General features: G+C 35.6%; 1 protein-coding gene across 1 annotated transcript in view; it reads left to right on the top strand.

Annotated features, from left to right (window-relative positions):
* Positions 1 to 21468, top strand: part of SEMA3E (semaphorin 3E) — a 275960-nt gene that overhangs the window by 231258 nt on the left and 23234 nt on the right. Inside the window, exons 11-16 of the mRNA XM_043462903.1 lie at positions 938 to 1160; positions 4478 to 4569; positions 8156 to 8197; positions 11548 to 11714; positions 17233 to 17300; positions 18795 to 18934. Coding sequence (XP_043318838.1) covers positions 938 to 1160; positions 4478 to 4569; positions 8156 to 8197; positions 11548 to 11714; positions 17233 to 17300; positions 18795 to 18934 — 732 coding nt within the window. The remainder of the gene's footprint in view (positions 1 to 937; positions 1161 to 4477; positions 4570 to 8155; positions 8198 to 11547; positions 11715 to 17232; positions 17301 to 18794; positions 18935 to 21468) is intronic.

The raw sequence follows: 21468 nt of genomic DNA on the forward strand, positions 1-21468 counted from the left end.
ATTGATGCCAAATTAAGAAATATGGTCCAAAATTTTAAAACAAACCATTTAAAAATGCCCTCCTTGCAGAATGATTAATAAACTACTGTGTTTATACTCTAAAGTAGAAAATTTTTATCGAGCTCACCGTTACAAGTGTTGCTGGTTCTAGAAGAAAATATGTGAAATGAGGGAGCACTAAATAACAAGCATGAATCAACATACTTATAGGTATTCCAAGAAGTAGCTTAGGTACCGCTGAACATTTGTTTTTAGAGTCGGTGATTTTAAGAATTGAGACGTGTTATAGTGGGTATTTCTGTTTTTTTCAAATTATTGTGTCTGATTCATACAAACATAATATAAATTCATACAAATTACACTAGAACAGAAAAGGTTTTTTCCGCCCCCCCCTTAATTAACGATGATGGGATTTGAAGAGGTTTCTGTTGTAGCACTAAAATTCTATAGTCAGTGAGACAATTGAAACTCTCACCAATCAGTGTCAGTAACAGGAAAGCTGTTGTGTGGTTGTAATTCTTAATTTGGGGGAAAGATTTAGTGCAATAACAAGTCACCTGGTTTTGCTATGAACAGTACATTGTTTACTTTAAAATTTAATTTGCAACATGAAAAATAAATTTTAGAAGCAGGAAAATAATTAAAATATTTTAATATTATGTTTGTACTATCTCCCAACTATATGTACTTTGTTTGTTTTTCAGGATTTCATTGCTGTCTATTTCTAGTGCCACATTTTTTAAATAATTCAGCCTCACTATGCAATTTTTAATTCAGATTTTATTTCTGTAGTAAAGCACATGTGGTTATTAAATATTGCTAAATACATAGTTGACTAATTGAACATACTCAGTTTTTATAATTCTCCTTACAATTGACTATAAATCTGCCCTTTAGATTTCATGGGAAAATATTCTCTGATCCATTTGTGTTCCAGTGTGCCAGCAAGGTGAACGGAGGGAGGTATGAGACTACCAAAGACTATCCCGATGATGCCATCCGATTTGCTAGAAGCCATCCACTTATGTACCAGCCCATAAAACCTGCCCATAAAAAACCAATACTAGTGAAAACAGATGGAAAGTATAACCTGAAGCAAATAGCTGTGGATCGAGTAGAAGCTGAGGATGGCCAATATGATGTCTTGTTCATTGGGACAGGTAATGAAATTAGAAAGTACTCAGACATTAAATTGAACCTTGAAATCAATAACATTACATTAAAAATCCCTGCCTGTCAACAAAACCTCTGTTGACCCATTTGGCTTTCTTACATACTGTCTGTCCACTGCAATGGAAGAGAAGAATTTGGGGCAGTTACAGCCTGTAATTCCTGATACATGGTTGATATTTAATACATTTGAACAAAATGAATACATTAAATAATGAATAATTGATGTTAATAAACAATGTTGGTTCCAGAAAAGAACTTAGAGCAGAAGTAGGGTGCCATAGCAAGGATGGTTCTCTTCTGTTAGTCCCTCAGGGCCACTGCTTCCCTTGGCTTCTCAGTAAGGGCTCGAGATTTTTCAATCTTTAGGTAAAGTTTAGGTAATTTCACCTAAATTTATTATCTCAACTATGCTTATCAAGCCCCATCAGAAGTCAATCATGTGAAATGAAACAAGCTAAATGTTATACATCAAAATGAAAGAAAATGAAAGTCGCTCAGTCGTGTCTGACTCTTTGCGACCCATGAACTATACAGTCCACTGGATTCTCCAGGCCAGAATACTGGAGTGGGTAGCCTTTCCCTTCTCCAGGGGCTTCTCCCAACCCAAGGATCGAACCCACGTCTCCTGCATTGCAGGCAGTTTCTTTACCAGCTAAGCCACAAGGGAAGCCCGATGGAGATAAAATTTTAGACTAAAATTTTAGACTAAAGCTATAATATCCTGCATTATTAAAATAAAATATAATAAATATGCTAAAAGTCAAAATGTAAGATAGATCTGTGATTTCAATTAGTGTCATTCATTAGATCTAGCTTATGGAGGAAAACTTGGAATCATTTAGCATGCAGGGTAATATGTATCAAATTCTGTCAAATACTTTGAAATTATATAGTCATTTAAAGAATCATTAAAACGATCATTTCTTTTTTTATATATGCATTATAGTAATTGCTATAGCAAATCCTATTTAACAGAGTAAGCATTCTACTATATATAACTTTAATCATTGACATATTCTAAAGAGACATTACATATGCCCAGATCAGGAATTACTATATAGTATTAATATTGGTGCTTGAACTTTCCCACTCATGCTTTTTGAAAAAGCAAAGGTACAAGTAAGGAGGTAATTGTCTGATTTCCAAAAATTGATGTCTCTTGCAGGCTATATTTTATTCATTTAAGAGGTTAGTAATATGTTTTGCTGGAGAGGGAAATGGCAAACCTCTCCAGTATTCTTGCCTGGAGAATCCCATGGACAGAGGAGCCTGGCAGGCTACAGTCCATGGGGTCACAAAGAATCAGATATGACTGAAATGACTAGGCAATATGTTCTGCACTGTGGGTTCAAGATTAACAAAGCATCACATTTCTTTAACAAAGTTAAAATTACCTGGCCACGAATTCACTTATAGTTGTATCCAACAAAGTTAAAAAAAAAAAAAAGAAAGAATTCCGTAAGCAAGAGTAATATTTGATAAAATTAATCACAGAAAAAAGCATGTTATTTTTAACCGCCTTGGAAAGTAGAAGTCATGTATGTAAATCCAAGAATGTTTTCAGAAATACTTTTTTGTTAGATTGACCAAAGCTATTTGAGAGAATTCCAGAAATATATAAGGTATATACTTAGGCTCTCATGTAACCTATGTTGAGCTTAAAGATATCATTATATTGAACCACAACTTTTCAGCACTAAAGAACATATTTGATGAATGTGTGATGAGTAAAACTTTGAATAATCCCACAAAAGAGTTATTTTTCCCCAAATTTACCAGACACACGCTTTAGTGCTATATATAGTAGTCTTTATTGAAAAATCACTAGTTGCAAACTGATAATTTGAGTTCCTCTTTGCTTTTTTACTTGATATGATAATTGTGGGATATTTATAATGTGTGCTTGATATGATAATTTTGTTCCTTTTGGTAATTTTTATTAGTTTTATTTTAATTACATTATATTTAGCCAACCACATGATTTCATAATTTTTAAAGAAATTGCATAAGTACTATAGAAACTCCAGGATCAGAACCTCCAAAGTGCTTTTTCCCCCCTAGTCATTTCTAGCACTATACTAAATTGTTCTTACGGTCAAGTTAGTGTTTTATTAAATTTTCATTGGAAAGAACAAGTTCAGAATATCAGGAATAATAAAAACAAGGTAGGATTTTAAAATGTAGGTATAAATTATAAAATTATTTATAATTATATAAACTAAATGATTAGTACAGGAGGACTCATTACCCTATTCTCTCTATAGTGTATACTTGAAATTTTCATTGAAAGTGTATATAACAAGACTTGTGGTTACTGGAGGTGAGCGGTGGGAGAACTGGATGAAGGTTGTCAAAGATACATCTTTCCAATTATGAGATAAATAAGTACTAAGGATATAATATATACCATGACTAATATAGTTAACAGTGCTGTATGTTATAATGAACCTTTTAAGAGAGTAAACCCTAAGAGTTCTCATCACAAGGGAAAAAATAAACTATTTTGTATGATGGATGTTCACTAAACTTATTGTGATATTATTTTGTGGTGTACGTGCTCAGTCGTGTCTGACTCTTTGCAATCCCATGGACTGTATAGTCCATGGAATTCTCTAGACCAGAGTACTGGAGTGGGTAGCCTTTCCCTTCTCCAGGGGATCTTCCCAACCCAAGGATCGAACCCATTGCAGGTGGATTCTTTACCATCTGAGCCAGAAGAGAAGCCCATGATGTATGTAGATAAAATAATTATGCTGTATACCTTAAAATTATACAGTGTTGTATGTCAATTATATCTCATTAAAATTGGGAGGAAAAGTGTATATGTATAGATATAAAGATATTCTACTTATATATCAATATGTCAACATTTCCATTGTGTGTTGCTTGGAAGGGTCCCTAAGATTAAAGGTATAGTCTTACCAGGAGGTAGCTTTAGGTAAAAAATATTCTTTCATCATACATCACAGAAAAAACTAGAATAATTTTCTGTCTTCTATTTCATTAATTCCAAAAGACATCTTGATTTCTGAACCTTTAGTTGAGTTTTTGAATCAAATTGTTGAAAAATAATTTTATATTATTTGGTCTTATCCTTTGACCAGGTACACAAAATTGATTTTTTTGCTAATTTAAAATATGAATATATAAATAGCCATCTTGTTTTAACTGGCAATGAATAAATATTTTATACATCTAGATTTCAAATCTTATTTAAATTTATAATCTCTCCATGGTTTTTAATTGTTTGAAAGCCACATTGTGACAAAGTTTCTGGATTATCTCTTCTTTTGTTTTCTTATAGATAATGGAATTGTGCTGAAAGTGATCACGATTTACAACCAAGAAACAGAATCAATGGAAGAAGTAATTCTAGAAGAACTTCAGATATTCAAGGTATTTTTAGTGAAACATATAGCCAACATTTATGTATTGCAGACAATTGCAAGTGAATTATAAATAGAAAAAACATTACATCAGTTTTTTTTTTTTTATCCTAATCAGTATGTTGTAAATTCAGAGTACTTTGAAGTGAAGAATGATTTAAAATTCTGGTACATCTATTTGATTATCATAGACTATTCACTATTCAGATAAAGAGGCCAGTATTTACCAAGCATGAAAAGGATTTCATTATATGAACTGGGACATAAATGACACTTATCCCACAAATGAATTGTAGAATCATTATTACAATCATCGTCTTAAGCAAATGTACTATCAATAAAAACAATTAAAAAAATAGCAGGTTTCATATTGTGGGCATTGTCATGTGATAAGTAGATTGCCTTTTTATCACGTGCAGTTTACACAGAGAATTTGCTAAAAGAAAAATGCAAAATGATAATGGAAATATTAAGCATGACAAAAGCAGTTGTATATATTGTCTCTCTTTTTTACACACACACATGCACAGCCATATACACACAGTAAGTCTTGCCATCTGTAGCAGTTATGGTCTTTGAACACTGAATTAATTAGTAATCATTGCTCCTAGGGGAGATGCACGCTGCAGTCCATAGGGTCACAAAGAATCGGACATGACTGAGCGACTGAAAAATGAAGAGGAGATGCAGCATTGGGTTCCTGAGAGTCTCTAGTCACAGCATTTGTCAACTGATTGATATGGAAACTTGTTTTATTTGTGTTTCTTTTTAAAGACAACTTATTTAGTATATGTTGTTTAGTCGCTCAGTTGTGTCCAACTCTTTTGCCAACCCATGGACTGTAGCCTGCTAGACTCCTCTGTCTATGAAATTTCCCAGGCAAGAATACTGGAGTGGGTTGACATTTCATCCAGAGGATCTTCTTGACCCAGGCATCTACCCATGTCTCCTGCACTGAAGGTGGATTCTTTACCACTGAGCCACCAGGACTATCCTATTGATTAATTAAAATTGAACTTACGTCTAATAGCGCTAATAACTCCTGCCTGAACAAGGCTTATTTAAAACACATATTTATTTCATAAGGCACATCACAGCCTTTTGGAACTTAGGAACACAACACTTCAACATGCTTAGGGGCCTTTTAAACAGTAAATCATTAACAAAAAGGACAAAAATAAAAATATGGTACCAAGTGGAACATGAAGATATTTGTTTACAGTATGAGAGTTGAAACAAGAAGGCAGGGTATACCTTGATCAACCTCAGCTGGGAATGTACATTTTGGGCAGTTCAGATATTTTTTTTTTTTTTTTTTTGCTGTTCTGAGCATGAGCATGGCTGTGAATGGCAGCACAATACCAAAAGTATTGATATTGGGGTTGCACATAAATTTTGGCAAGTAATTAAATGTACAAGATCACAATGTGCAATAATGAAGATTGTGTATCTGTGTAATGAATGTGTATGAAAATATTTTTGATGAAAACAGTTTATTTCACCTTAGCTGTTCAGAAGATTGGATTCCTCATAGCTTCACACAAAGTTAACCACGTTCTTATCTCAACCAGAGCAGCTGCTGTTGCTTAGTCGCTCAGCTGTGTCCGACTCTTGTGTGACCCCGTGGACTGTAGCCCTCCAGGCTTCTCTGTCCATGGGAGTTTCCGGGCAAGAATACTGGAGTGGATTGCCATTTCCTTCTCCAGGTTATCTTCCTGACCCAGGAATCGACCCCATGTCTTGGCATCTCCTGCCTTGCAGGTGGATTCTTTTACTGCTGAGCCACTGGAGAATCCCCAGAGCAGCTATATTTTTGTTTATTTTGCATATTGGGCCTCTATAAGATTTCATTTCATATTAGGAATCATAGATCTCATATTAAGGGCATTCATCATAACAATGTCTTGTTCACATAAATCCTTAAGAAACATTGTTTTTTGAATGAATAAATGCATGTATGTGCTTCCCTTGTGACTCAGCAGTAGAGAAGCTGCCTGCCAACGCAGGAGACATGACTTCGATCCCTGAGTTGAGAAGATTCCCTGGAGAAGGAAATGACAACCCACTCCAGTATTCTTGCCTGAGAAATCCCATGGACAGAGGAGCCTGATGGACTACAGTCTGTGGGGTTGCGAACATAGTGACTTAGTGACTAAACAATGACACGTGAATAAAGTGTTCTGTAGTTTTAAATATTTAAAAATTTAATATAGATGATCAGATTTTTCTCTTTCAAAAAACAACTATTTGAAGGATAATTATCCATTAATTATCCAGGAGTGTATCCCACGTGCCTATGACTTCTCCACTTACAGAAAAGACTGAGTTTGTGATGTCCTTAGAAATATTCTTGTCTTAACCACCCCTAGAATTGCACAGAGGCGCTCAAAACTATCCTGTAGATTGTCCTTCCTCTGGTGCAGTTCCAGGACAGTGATGATGATAATGCACATTTTTCAGAGCATTCTGGATTAATGGAGATTGACAGAAAAATATTTTGATATTGTACAGTCGCTAAGTCATGTCCAGCTCTTTGCCACCCCATGGACTGCAGTATGCCCGGCTTCCCTGTCCTTCACTATCTCCCAGAGTTTGCTCAACTCATGTCCATTGAGTCGGTGATGCTATCCAACCTTCTCATCTCTGTTGCCCCCTTTCCTCTTGCCCTCAATCTTTCCCAGCATCAGAGTCTTTTCCAATGAGTCAGCTCTTTGCATTAGGTGGCCAAAGTATTGGGCTTTCAGCTTCAGCATCAGTCCTTCCAATGAATATTCAGTGTTGATTTCTTTTAGGATTGATTGGTTTGAGCTCCTTGCAGTCCAATGGATTCTCAAGAATCCTCTAGCACCATAATTTGAAAGCATCAATTCTTTGTAACTCCACTTTCTTTATGGTAGAATTCTCACATCTGTGAGAAAAAGCTATGGTTACAGCTTTGACTATATGGACCTTTGTTGGCAAAGTAACCTTTCTGCTTTTTAATATGCTGTCTAGGTTTGTCATAGCTTTATCATCCAAGGAGCAAGCGTCTTAATGGCAGAAAGAGAATAAGAACTAAAAAGCCTCTTGATAAGGATGAAAGAGAAGAGTGAAAAAGTTGGCTTAAAACTCAACATTCAAAAAGCTAAGAAAGATCATAGTATTTTGTTTAGGCCTGAGTTAAAACAATTAAAGATCACATGGTTTATTGGTAATAAGACCTATTCAAAGATATAACTGTTTTCCTTCTAATGGTTCAACTTTCTTTATAAGAAATACCACTCTGACTTCATTATTTAAACATAACTGAGTTCCAAAACATGAGTAATACTCAAATGCAAACCCAAAAATTATAATGCAGAGACAAACTGAAAGATAATTAGATTATTCACTACTTTTCTCATCTATATTTTGTCCTACTCTATTAGAAAATATTTTTTGAAAGAAATCATATTTTATTTAATTGTATTTTCCTTTTGATTTACTAAAATGAAAGCTATATACTGCTTGACAGAGAAGCACTCACATACCTAATATTATTTCAGTTAATTTATAACCATACTAAGGTCTGTTTCTATATTTTTATTCCTAAATATGAATTTTTTTTAATTTTTCAGGATCCAGTTCCTATTATTTCTATGGAGATTTCATCAAAGAGAGTAAGTTGTATAGGTGTCTCTGTGTGTGCACTCTATGTATCAGATAAGGTCAAAAGATAGAAAGCTTACATATATGTTCTTATATGTTAACAAGTTACAGCTTTATTTGGACAGAAATACATAGTGATTTACACGTAGGTAATAGATTTCTTCATATTCTGTTTCTAGAAAAATAGACAAGAATAGATTTACCTGTAATACCATAATAGAACATTATTCCATGGGTTTTTTTTTTTTTGCTAATATTTTTGCAAAAAATCATGGTAATGATAATATAAGGGAGTGTAAAATGAAAAATAAACCTACTTTCCACTTTACTGGAACCAGTTTCTGGTGTAACTTTGAGAGTAGATGTTACATATATTGCCTCATTTATTTATAAGTTATCTTTTATGTTAAGGCAGATAGGGACATATGAGGTTATTGTTCTGCCACTTATACTTTTTACTTACTAAAATATCTTACAGTTTATTCCACATCATTCTATGTATATATCTGTGTCACTTTTCTAAATGTTATATGTCAATATGCACTGTTGGTAGGAATGTAAATTGTTACGGCCTCTGTGAAAAACAGTATGGAGGTTACTCAGAAAATTAAAAATAGAACTGCCATATGATCTAGCAGTTTTACTTCTGGGTATCTATACAAAGGAAACAAAAATACTAATTCAGAAAGATACATACACCCCCATGTTCATTTCAGGTTTATTTATAATAGCCAAGACATGGAGGTGAACTAAGCATCCATCTATGAATGACTGGATAAATAAGTTGTACACATACACATGTACATACACACATGCACAATGGAGTGTTAGTCAGCCATGAAAAAGAAGGAAATTCTGCCATTTGCAGTAACATGAAAGGATTTTGCGGGCATTATGCCGAGTGAAATATGTCCAAGAAAGACAAATACCATATAATGTCATTTTTATGTGCACTATTGGAAAACAACAACAAAACAGGCTCATAGATACAGAGAACAGATCTGTGGTTGCCAGAGGCAGGGGGGCTAGGTGAAATGAGTGTAGGTTATTAAAATGTACAAGCTTTTAGTTATAAAATAGGTAAGTCCTGGTGATGTAATGTACAGTATGATGATTATAGTTAACAATACTGTACTATGTATTTGAAAGCTGCTAAGAGAGTAGATATTGAAAGTTTTCTGGCACAAAGACAGAAATATAGATCAATGGAACAGAATAGAAAGCCCAGAGATAAATCCACGAACTTATGGACACCTTATCTTTGACAAAGGAGGCAAGGATATACAATGGAAAAAAGACAACCACTATAACAAGTGGTGCTGGGAAAGCTGGTCAACCACTTGTAAAAGAATGAAACTAGAACACTTTCTAACACCATACACAAAAATAAACTCAAAATGGATTAAAGATCTAAATGTAAGACCAGAAACTATAAAACTCCTACAGGAGAACATAGGCAAAACACTCTCCGACATAAACCACAGCAAGATCCTCTATGACCCACCTCCCAGAATATTGGAAATAAAAGCAAAAATAAACAAACGGGACCTAATGAAACTTAAAAGCTTTTGCACAACAAAGGAAACTATAAGTAAGGTGAAAAGACAGCCCTCAGATTGGGAGAAAATAATAGCAAATGAAGCAACAGACAAAGGAGTAACCTCAAAAATATATAAGCAACTCTTGAAACTCAATTCTAGAAAAATAAATGACCCAATCAAAAAATGGGCCAAAGATCTAAACAGACATTTCTCCAAAGAAGACATACAGATGGCTAACAAACACATGAAAAGATGCTCAACATCACTCATTATCAGAGAAATGCAAATCAAAACCACAATGAGGTACCATTACACGCCAGTCAGGATGGCTGCTATCCAAAAGTCTACAAGCAATAAATGCTGGAGAGCGTGTGGAGAAAAGGGAACCCTCTTACACTGTTGGTGGGAATGCAAACTAGTACAGCCACTATGGAGAACAGTGTGGAGATTTCTTAAAAAACTGGAAATAGAACTGCCATATGACCCAGCAATCCCACTTCAGGGCATACACACTGAGGAAACCAGATCTGAAAGAGACACGTGCACCCCAATGTTCATCGCAGCACTGTTTATAATAACCAGGACATGGAAGCAACCTAGATGCCCATCAGCAGATGAATGGATAAGGAAGCTGTGGTACATATACACCATGGAATATTACTCAGCCGTTAAAAAGAATTCATTTGAACCAGTTCTAATGAGATGGATGAAACTGGAGCCCATTATACAGAGTGAAGTAAGCCAGAAAGATGAAGAACATTACAGCATACTAACACATATATATGGAATTTAGAAAGATGGTAATGATAACCCTATATGCAAAACAGAAAAAAGAGACACAGATGTACAGAACAGACTTTTGGACTCTGTGGGAGAAGGCGAGGGTGGGATGTTTTGAGAGAACAGCATGTATATTATCTATGGTGAAACAGATCACCAGCCCAGGTGGGATGCATGAGACAAGTGCTCGGGCCTGGTGTACTGGGAAGACCCAGAGGAATTGGGTGGAGAGGGAGGTGGGAGGGGGGATCAGGATGGGGAATACGTGTAAATCTATGGCTGATTCATATCAATGTATGACAAAACCCACTGAATAAATAAATAAATAAAGGGGAAAAAAAAAAAAAGAATCTATTCCAGACCCACATGACACTCATATGTTACTCCTTCAGAAATTTATTCAGTGCCTCTGTTTCATGAGGGACACACACATTATCTCCCATTCTCACAACGGTCTTAGAGGATAGATCTTTTTGAAAGTTTTCATCACAAAAAAATATTTATATATGTGTAGTGTGAGATGAGGGAGGTTAACTAGAATGATTGTGACCATTTCACAATATATACAAGTATCAAACAATTATGTTGTACAGCTAAGACTAATATAATGTTATATGTCAATTGTATCCATTAAAAATGCAAAAAAAAAGACCATTTACTTTTTCACTCTCCTATTGGACAGTCCTTTTTTTTTTGGAAAGTCCTAAAAGTAGACTTTTTTAAAAAGATCTACAATGTTAGGTGACAAATGATACTTTGATAATGAATGATACTTTGATAATGAATGAAAGTATAGTCAACTTAAGATTTTTGTCAGCCTCACTCTAGCACTTTTGTCCTTCAGGCAGACAAGTCTGTAAAAGTATTTCAGATCTTGGAGAAAACCAAAGCGTTAGTGTTCCATCATCAGTCCTGAGTAACTGTAGTTATTTAAATGAATATTCCCAGAAATGATTACATAGGAATGTGAAAATGTAAGTGTAAGAACTCAGAGTCTGTCCGTTTCTGCTGCTGACCTCTCTCTTCCTTGATGTCTATAGCAACAGCTCTATATTGGATCTGCTTCTGCTGTGGCCCAAGTCCGGTTCCACCAGTGTGACATGTACGGAAGCGCCTGTGCCGACTGCTGCCTGGCTCGGGACCCTTACTGCGCCTGGGACGGCATCTCCTGCTCTCGGTATTACCCGACAGGCACGCATGCCAAACGGTGAGACCGTTCTTCCCTGGAACCTTTCCCTTATTTAGAAAACAACTAATACTATTCTTTTTTGTCACTTTCTGTACCCATTCCGTGAAAACAACCTGTTTTTTTTTTTTTTTAAGTGATTTTCCATTTATTCTAAAGTAACTTGGTTTTTTGTTTTTATATTGAGGTGTAGGTGATTTAACAATGTTGTGTTTGTTTTAGGTATACAGCAGCTTGATTCAGGTATCCATAGATACATCCCTTCTTTTTCAGATTCTTTTCCCATAGAGGCTATTACAGAGTATTGAGTAGAATTCCCTGTGCTATAGAGTAGGTCTTTGTTGATTATTTTATATATAGTGGTGTGTATATGTTAATCCCAAACTCCTAATCATCATAGTCTTAATTTGTTCTTAATATAAACTTTGAAAACTTCACTTTTTCTGAAAAATAACTTCCATTGACTATTGTGTAGAGACAGGCTGAACTTGCTTTCAGGGGTTTTATTTTTCCTCCGTGTTTGAGTCAACGCTTTTCCCTCCTGAAACTTTTGCTGCAAAGACGTGAAACCAGTTTAGATAAACTTAAAATGTGGAAATAGCAAGTAAACCCACACATGAGGAATTCAGAGACTTAAAAGGAAAATAAATAAATTCTGAAATACATCCTGCATTTGCCCCATGTTCTCCTGACCAGCTGGTTTTCATTTATTTCATTTTGAAAGTGAATATTTTAACTCCTAGGCAAATACATGACCTGTGTAATTAATGAAATGTGTGATTTAATTCAACACAAATGAAAGGTACTTAAAGACCTCAAAACTCTAATATCTACAGTTCAGTGGGGTCATTGCCACTAGTTAGAGAAGGTAAATCCTAGAATTCTTTGAACAGATCTTACAGTACAGAAAGTATTTTGAAGAATAAGAATCTTTCTTACCTCAAGTCATAAGAAATTATGCATTCTTTGCAAACTAGTACAGCCACTATGGAAAACAGTGTGGAGATTCCTTAAAAAACTGGAAATAGAACTGCCATATGACCCAGCAATCCCACTTCTGGGCATACACACTGAGGAAACCAGATCTGAAAGAGACACATGCACCCCAATGTTCATCGCAGCACTGTTTATAATAGCCAGGACATGGAAGCAACCTAGATGCCCATCAGCAGATGAATGGATAAGGAAGCTGTGGTACATATACACCATGGAATTTTACTCAGCCGTCAAAAAGAATTCATTTGACCCAGTCCTAATGAGATGGATGAAACTGGAGCCCCTTATACAGAGTGAAGTAAGCCAGAAAGATAAAGAACATTACAGCATACTAACACATATATATGGAATTTAGAAAGATGGTAACGATAACCCTATATGCAAAACAGAAAAAGAGACACAGAAATACAGAACAGACTTTTGAACTCTGTGGGAGAAGGTGAGGGTGGGATGTTTCAAAAGAACAGCATGTATACTATCTATGGTGAAACAGATCACCAGCCCAGGTGGGATGCATGAGACAAGTGCTCGGGCCTGGTGTACTGGGAAGACCCAGAGGAATTGGGTGGAGAGGGAGGTGGGAGGGGGGATCGGGATGGGGAATACGTGTAAATCTATGGCTGATTCATATCAATGTATGACAAAACCCACTGAAATGTTGTGAAGCAATTAGCCTCCAACTAATAAAAAAATTAAAAAAAAAAAAAAAAAAAGAAATTATGCATTCTTTGGGGAAAAAATAAAGGAAACTATTTTTATTATAGAATAAGCAATTATCTTCTTCTCTTAATAAAGTGGCTAAAGATAATATAAAGCAAAGATATAGAACCATATACAGTTTCCCTGCTGAAAGCAACTTTTATTAATTTCATTTACTATTGCTCTTTCACTTTAGGCTACCTTTATACCTTTTTTCAAAATCTAATTTAATCCAATTTAATATAATTGTTATTTTTATAAATTCACATGAATACTAGAATCTCATTTGAAAAAATTAGTCACTAATTCAAACTTTTATTAATTTGACCTTACCTAAATTAACATTCCAATGAATAAATAAAGGATATATTAAGGAGATAGTAAAAAGATGCTTTGAGAGGACATTTATGAACTAAATAGTGTATCAACTGTATTGAAGAATTGAGTGAGTCAGTTGATTTTCTACCCCATGTTTATTGATATTGAAAATCAATTATTGAAGAATACAGCTGTGTTACTAATTGAAAATATTATTTTATGCTTTATTCACTCATTCAGTCTATTTTTGTACTATGTTTGAGGGGTAGGAGGAAACAATCCCAGTTCCCTGTGCATAGGAAAACAGAACCGGAAGTGAAGAATAGAATTGTAAATAAGGATGATAGCTCACCACTGAGCACTTACTATGTATAAGGCACCAGACTAATTGCAATATACATAACACATTATTTGATTCTCAGAATAATTCAACATTTGAGTTCAATCTTGAAGGCAAGGATATAAGGAGATTCCAGTTAAAGAGAATTAATTTTTTCTACAGAGGCACAGAAAAATGCTCTGAGAAAACCATGTAGTTCAATAGGTTAGATTTGATGTAGTAGAATCTAAGGGCAGAAAGGTAATTATACCAAAAATAATAACATTAATCATCCTAATGCTTTTAGCAGCAACAAAAATATTTATAAGCCTTGCATCACCTACTTAATAACAAGCTTTTTATTAGGCATGCAGCATTTATGATGAATTTAACTGAGAAGTTTCCATAGCTAAGTATTTCCTGGTATATGGTGCCTCTTGTAAAAGTGTATATTCATAGGTTTATTTTATGGTGTTTTATAGGATGGACAAAAGAGTTCTTTAGGGAAGTTAAATGAATGGGCAAAATCATAGACAGGAAGTAGTGAGATGGTAGAATCAGGAGCCATGCTCATGAATGAATTAGTTCAGTTCAATGACATGAAATGCAGATCTTTCATTAGTGTCAGATTCTTTGAAACCATCACCCACCCCTGGAGGAGAACATTTTGGATAAGTTCCAGCACATAAAGTTTGCTTTTATAGTAGATCGTTTTTGCTTCAGACCTGACTAGCAGTAGAAATTGAAAACTGGTCATTAAAATAAGTACACTTCTGTTCACAGAGTGAAAATGAGTCAACAGAGGAAAAACATCAGTTCACACTCCAAACCACTTGTTTAAAGTAGTCTTCCAAAGTACACTATAATTTATAGAGCTAGGTCTTTTTCTTCCCCCTTGCTCTTGTATTTTGTCTTGTTTCCAGCATTCTCTTGAAAAGTTTCCAAGAGGTAAGAGATATAAGAAAAATACGCGACTTTGAGAGCTTAGCCTTTCTAATATTCCTGATCCTAATACCTTCTTTTTTTAATGCTGAAATAAAGGACAGCTATACTAGGATAGTATAAAATGAACTGAAGTCTTGTTGGAGAATGTGATATCTATATTTTTAAATGCATATTTCCAATGATTTTATACAAAATTTTTGCACACTTACCCACAATGCTTACCTAGAATTAGCTGGTTGTAATTCCTTTTTTCCTCACATTACTTGCATAATAAATGTGATACAATATCCTTTCTGCAATGTGTAAACTATTTCCCACTTCATTAATTTATTCCTGATTCATTATGCACTATTGCTCAGCAGACCTGAGATTCGCAATATCAAAGCAACATTCAGTGAACTGAGGAATTAACAACAACCGTTTGATTGTCATCCAGAGCTTCTATCAGTTACATAATAGAAGTACACACTAGCATAAAACAGTATAGGAGCATAAAACCTTTAAATTTTGCTCCTCTTTTGTCCATTTCTATTTTCGGTTTAGCTCTATAGAATGATTCATATGGCAGTTTTAATCTTAACTTCATAAAATCTCAGGTCTTTGAGTAAGGTTTTCTGATCAACAGTCTGATTCTTTTAAATAGACTTTAAAAATTGCTTTTGCACACAGACCACAACCCTAAAAATTGACTGGAAATATTCATCTGTCCTAGCATTCAATATAAGGAAACACTCAAAAGATTAAGTATTGAGTTCTTAACTAAGTTCTGAACTCATTTATGAGAAAGCCCTCCATTCTTGATAACATTCCAATATCGCTGTTTGGTGGCCATGAGGAAAACCTAGAATGAAAAAAAAAAAAAAAAGACTGGAAATTAAGTGTCAGTTAGCCCAGCTTCCTTTACAAAAGAGGTTGTGCCGAACAGGAGAGACCAGGGATGTGTATAAGATCGTGCAGAATTTGAGTGGTGACATTGCAGTTTGAACCTGGTCCCCTTTTCCAAATTTGACCATTGCATATGGTAAAAGCGTCTCTTTGTCACTTGGGAAGTTTCACCATCTCCCTCTGGGATAAAAGTTCTGTTCTGCCTTCTGGTTTCCCCTCAGTGTTGAAGAAATGCCATGATTAGAGAAGCAAGTGGTATTTTCTACCCTTATGTAATATTTCTGTTTCCATCTCAAACTTGAGTTAATATGCTGAAGACCTTAATTTTAGCATTCCAGTACTAATAAGGATAAATTCCATTATTAATTCCTAAGAATGATGCCTACAATTTGGAAACATGGTATATATTCTAGAGGACTTCCTTGGTGGTTCATTGGTAAAGAATCTGCCTGACAATGTGTAGAAGACATGTTCCCTGGGTTGGGAAGATCCCCTGAAGAAGGAAATGAATACTTCCGTATTCTTGCCTGGGAAATCCCAGACAGAGGAGCCTGTATGGCTACAGTCCATGGGGTTGCAAAGAGCTGGACACGACTTAGCAACTAAATAGCAACAAGAACAACATATATTATGGAATTCTTTCTCCATGGATAAAGACTATTATTATTTGTCAATCATATGTCTAATCAACCAGAAAATATGAAAATATACTGGAAGTATATTTACCTGTTAGAGGCAAATTAAGGAAAAATACAGTATTTCTTGAGGACCACTATTATGTAAGACATTCTGTTAAATATGTAATGCACCATCACATTTAATAGAGGCATATACTTTTTAAATATTATAACTGAATAAAAGAATAAATTGAGTATATTATCAGTTTATTAACAATCACATTGATCATGATTGCTGTAGAACAAAATATTTGGATCCAAATAGCTTTACATAATGCACTTAAATATATATGGGAATTGTATCCATTTTTTACTCAAATAGGTAATCTTCCTCAAGTCTGACTGTCTTTATCTGCACATAGCCTTTACCACCCAAGATACTCATTTAAAACCAGAAGACTTCCCTATTGAACTAAATTCCTAATGAAATGTAAAGAGAACTTTTTTAGATTATTGTTTCAGGATCCATAATTCAAACTCATGAGACCATTTAAAAAACAGTTTTATAGATCTTTTCCATTGAATAATATTCAGTGGAAACATGGAAAACTATGAAACTTGGATTTTATCCTTGTTTTGTATGACTGATCAATTTTTTCAGTAGCAGAATACTACTTCAAACTTTAATGAGGTTGGCAATATTTTAAAGTCTGGAAAATTGAAATCTGAACATCTCCTAAATGCACTTACTTTCTTTCAGACGGTTCCGCAGACAAGATGTTCGGCATGGGAATGCAGCTCAGCAGTGCCTTGGGCAGCAGTTTGTCGGTAATCCATAGAAAATCAATTGCCGTGGGTATTTAGTGTGGGCATTGAAGATAAAATGCAAACCTCTTTCAAAGGGTCCTTGTTTTATTTGTGATTGATATATACTAAAACAACGTTCCTGAGAGTATTCTGTATATTTACAATTTTATGGATTATACACTCTCTTAGTTTGAAAAATGTTTATGTAGCCGGCAAGCATTATTGTTAGACCCCAAAAAGGGGACACTTAGAACAGAAATGTTGTATGCTTTAGGTGGCAGATGCCATAGTAATTTGCAGGATTTATCTCACCAGCTCAACCCTGGGAATATCTTCACTGTGTTTTTATAACTTAATTTAATCAAGAGTGATCTAACTTGAATCAGGTTACCTAGTGAGCTTTGGATAGAAGAAAGTGAAGTACTTTGACTCTTTCACTAGAATAGAGTAAGCCCAGAAGTGGGGTTGGTGGTCCAGACATGCATTTCTGACAAAAGGTAGTGGGTGGCCCAATGTGTAAAGACAAAGAAAATGTCAGCTTTAGGCAAATGTAAGGAAGTCAAACAAGACAGAAAACCACTGACCTGTCTCTTCACACTGTGATGGTAGTTGGTGAGCAGACTGGGCTCCTGATGATTGAGAGACCAGGGCTGCTTATACACAGGTCCAGAGATTGTGGCCCAGGATCACTTTGCTAATCCCCAGTCTGGCTGGGGATTTGGTGCAAAATGTAAGCCTCTGAGAATATTGGCTAGAGAAAGGTGGGATTCTAATTTTAGAGAAACTCAGGGATCTGTTTTGAAAGCGTGAAGGACTCAGACATAGGAAAAAAGCCTGGAATCTAGTATTGAATGTGATCTTGGTTAAAACAACTAAAAATAAATCCACTTGCTTTGATTCTCCACTGCAGTTAGGTATACTTGACTGTACGCATTTTGGGTTTCAGGTTCAAAGAGAGCCTTTATCGGCCAAAATGCAGATTACAATCAAGTAGCTCTGGTTCACAAAATCTTTGGTTCAGTTTCACATGTTTTTCTTCCCGCAGTATCTGGATAAGTGCAATCCTATGTCAAAATACCACTCACACTTGTGTTTATATAGAGCCACATCTCCTCGATTTCTGCTTTCTGCTTCTATGTATAGACAAGAGTTTGAGTCCTATACGTGTTTGATTTTTGGTGCTCACCTTCTCTTGCCTACTTTATCAGTGGATGTTGTCACTGATTTCCTAGTAATTTAACACTGACATACCTTCTGAATGTTCTGACCCATCTTTTGTAATCAAACTCCTAGTTACTTCTTTCTCCCTCCATAGTCTGCTGTGCCTTTTTGTTGTCTAGATTTTAGTATGCCACTCTTTCTATATAACTCATGTATATGACCTTGTATAGATATTAGCAGTAAGCAATAAAACCTATTCACTTTGCTATAGGGATCTGAATAAGGAGTCATTTAAAAATACTATTTACCAGTAAAATGAAATTCTCAAGGCTGATGTTCACATTTATGTTACAGGGGATGCTTTGGATAAAACTGAAGAGAGATTGGCCTATGGCATAGAGAATAACAGTACTTTGCTGGAATGCACCCCACGATCTTTACAAGCAAAAGTTATCTGGTTTGTACAGAAAGGACGTGATGCAAGAAAAGAGGAGGTAATTCATAACTGCACATTCACACAATAGTGACTGGCATATAGTGCATGATTAGTAAATAGATTATGATTTATTTGAGTACTTAAAATTAAAGTCTATTGTATGGTACCTGCTTTTTTATTATGTGTGATTTAGATTCATATAAATATATATGTGTATCAGTATAGGTGTATAAATATGTGTGTGTATGTGTGTGTATGCTAAGTTGTTCAATCATGTCTGACTCTTCGCAACCCTATGGACTGTAGCCTACTAGGCTGCTCTGTCCATGGGGATTCTCCAAGCAAGAATACTGGAGTGGGTTGCCATTTCCTCCTCCAGGGGATCTTCCCGACCCAGGGATCGAACCCATTTCCCTTACGTCTATCTGCATTGGCAGGTGGGTTCTTTACTACTAGTGCCACCTGGGAAGCCCATATGTATGTATATAAAGGTTCTAAAACACATATACATGTAGATTTTTATATACATCTGTATTTATATACATATAAAAACAAATGTTGTATATATGTATATATAACATTTGGAACCTAGACTTTGATTTTTTACTGAGGAAATGCTCGTTGTGTCATGATTTTAGTGTCGTTCTGTCAAAATGATGTCTCAAATTGTATTGCCCAAGGAAGTGCTTTAGAAAAATAGCAAATATAAATACCATTATTACATATATCTTAGACATATGGATAAGAGAATGAAGACAACAGCAGCAACATTAAAGCAGTTGATATAGTTATTAAGTCACACATGAGACATCTACTGTGAGGTTCCAATGTTGTCTACTGGGAACAGCAACAAAAAAGATGTAAATTCTTTTGTCCTTCTAAGCAGGTTTGGTAGTGGAAATTATATTTATTATAGGTATCTAGATATTGAGAAATAAATGAATTGGACTGCTTTTATAGATGGAAGAATTGTTCAGTTGCTCAGTCATGTCCAGCTCTTTGTGACCCCATGGACTGCAGCATGGCGGGCCTCCCTGTCCCTCACCATATCCTGGGGCTTGCTCAAACTCATGTCCATTGAGTCGGTAATGCCATCTGACCATCTCATCCTCTGTTGTCCCGTTCTCCTTCTGCCTTCAGTCTTTCCCAGCAACAGGGTCTTTTCTAATGAGACGGATCTTGGCATCAGGTGGCCAAGGTATTGGCGTTTCAGCTATAGCGTCAGTCCTTTCAGTGAATATTCAGGATTGATTTCCATTAGGATTGACTGATCTCCTTACTGTCCAAGGGACTCTCAAGAGTCCCTTCAAAAGCATCAGTTCTTTGGCACTCAGCCTTCTCTTACATCCATACATGACTAATGGAAAAACCATAGCTTTGACTAGTTGGACCTTTTTTGGCAAAATAATGTTTCTGCTTTTTAATATTCTGTCTAGGTTTGTCAAAGCTTTTCTTTGAAGGAGCAAGCGTCTTTTAATTTCATGGCTGCAGTCACCATCTGCAGTGATTTTGGAGCCCAAGAAAATAAAATCTGTCACTGTTTCCACTGTTTCCGAATCTATTTGTCATGAAGTGATTGGACTGGATGCCATGATCTTAGTTTCTGAATGTTGAGTTTAAACCAGCTTTTTCACTCTCCTCTTTCACATTCATCAAGAGGCTCTTTAGTTCCTCTTTGTTTTCTGCCATAAGGGTGATGTCATCTGCATATCTGAGGTTATTGGTATTTCTCCCAGCAATCTTGATTCTAGCTTGTGCTTCATCCAGCCCACCATTTTGCATGATATACTGTGCATATAGTTAAATAAGCAGGGTGACACTATACAGCCTTGATGTACTCCTTTCCCAAATTTGAACCAGTCTGTTGTTCCATGTCCGGTTCTAACTGCTGCTTCTTGACTTGCATATAGATTTCTCAAGAGGCAGGTCAGGTGGTCTGTTATTCCCATCTCTTGAAGAATTTTCCAGAGTTTGTTGTGATCCACACAGCCAAAGGCTTTAGCATAGTCAACGAAACAGAAATAGATGTATTTCTGGAATTCTTTTGCTTTTTCGATGATACAGTGAATGTCAGCTCTGCCTTTTCTAAATCCAGCTTGAACATCTAGAAATTCTCAGTTCATGTATTGTTAAAGCCTGGCTTGGAGAATTTTAAGCATTACTTTGCTAACATGTGAGATGAGTGCAATTGTGCCGTAGTTTGAACATTTTTTTGGCATTGCCTTTCTTTGGGATTGGAATGAAAACTGACCTTTTCCAGTCCTTTGGCCACTGCTGAGTTTTCCAAATTTTCTGGCATATTGAATGAAGCACTTTCACAGCATCATCTTTTAGGATTTGAAATAGCTCAGCTATTTCAGAAATAGCTCAGCTGTTTCAGAATTCCATCACCTCCACTAGCTTCTTTCATGGTGATGCTTCCTAAGACCCACTTGACTTCACACTCCAGGATATCTGGCTCTAGGTGACTGATCTCACCCTCGTGGTTATCTGGGTCATTAAGATCTTTTTTGTGTAGTTCTTCTGTGTATTCTTGCCACCTCTTCTTAATATCTTCTGTTAGGTCCATACCATTTCTGTCCTTTATTGTGC

The sequence above is a fragment of the Cervus canadensis genome, chromosome 3 (genome assembly GCF_019320065.1).
Source record: "Cervus canadensis isolate Bull #8, Minnesota chromosome 3, ASM1932006v1, whole genome shotgun sequence".
Classification (NCBI taxonomy): Eukaryota; Metazoa; Chordata; class Mammalia; order Artiodactyla; family Cervidae; genus Cervus; species Cervus canadensis.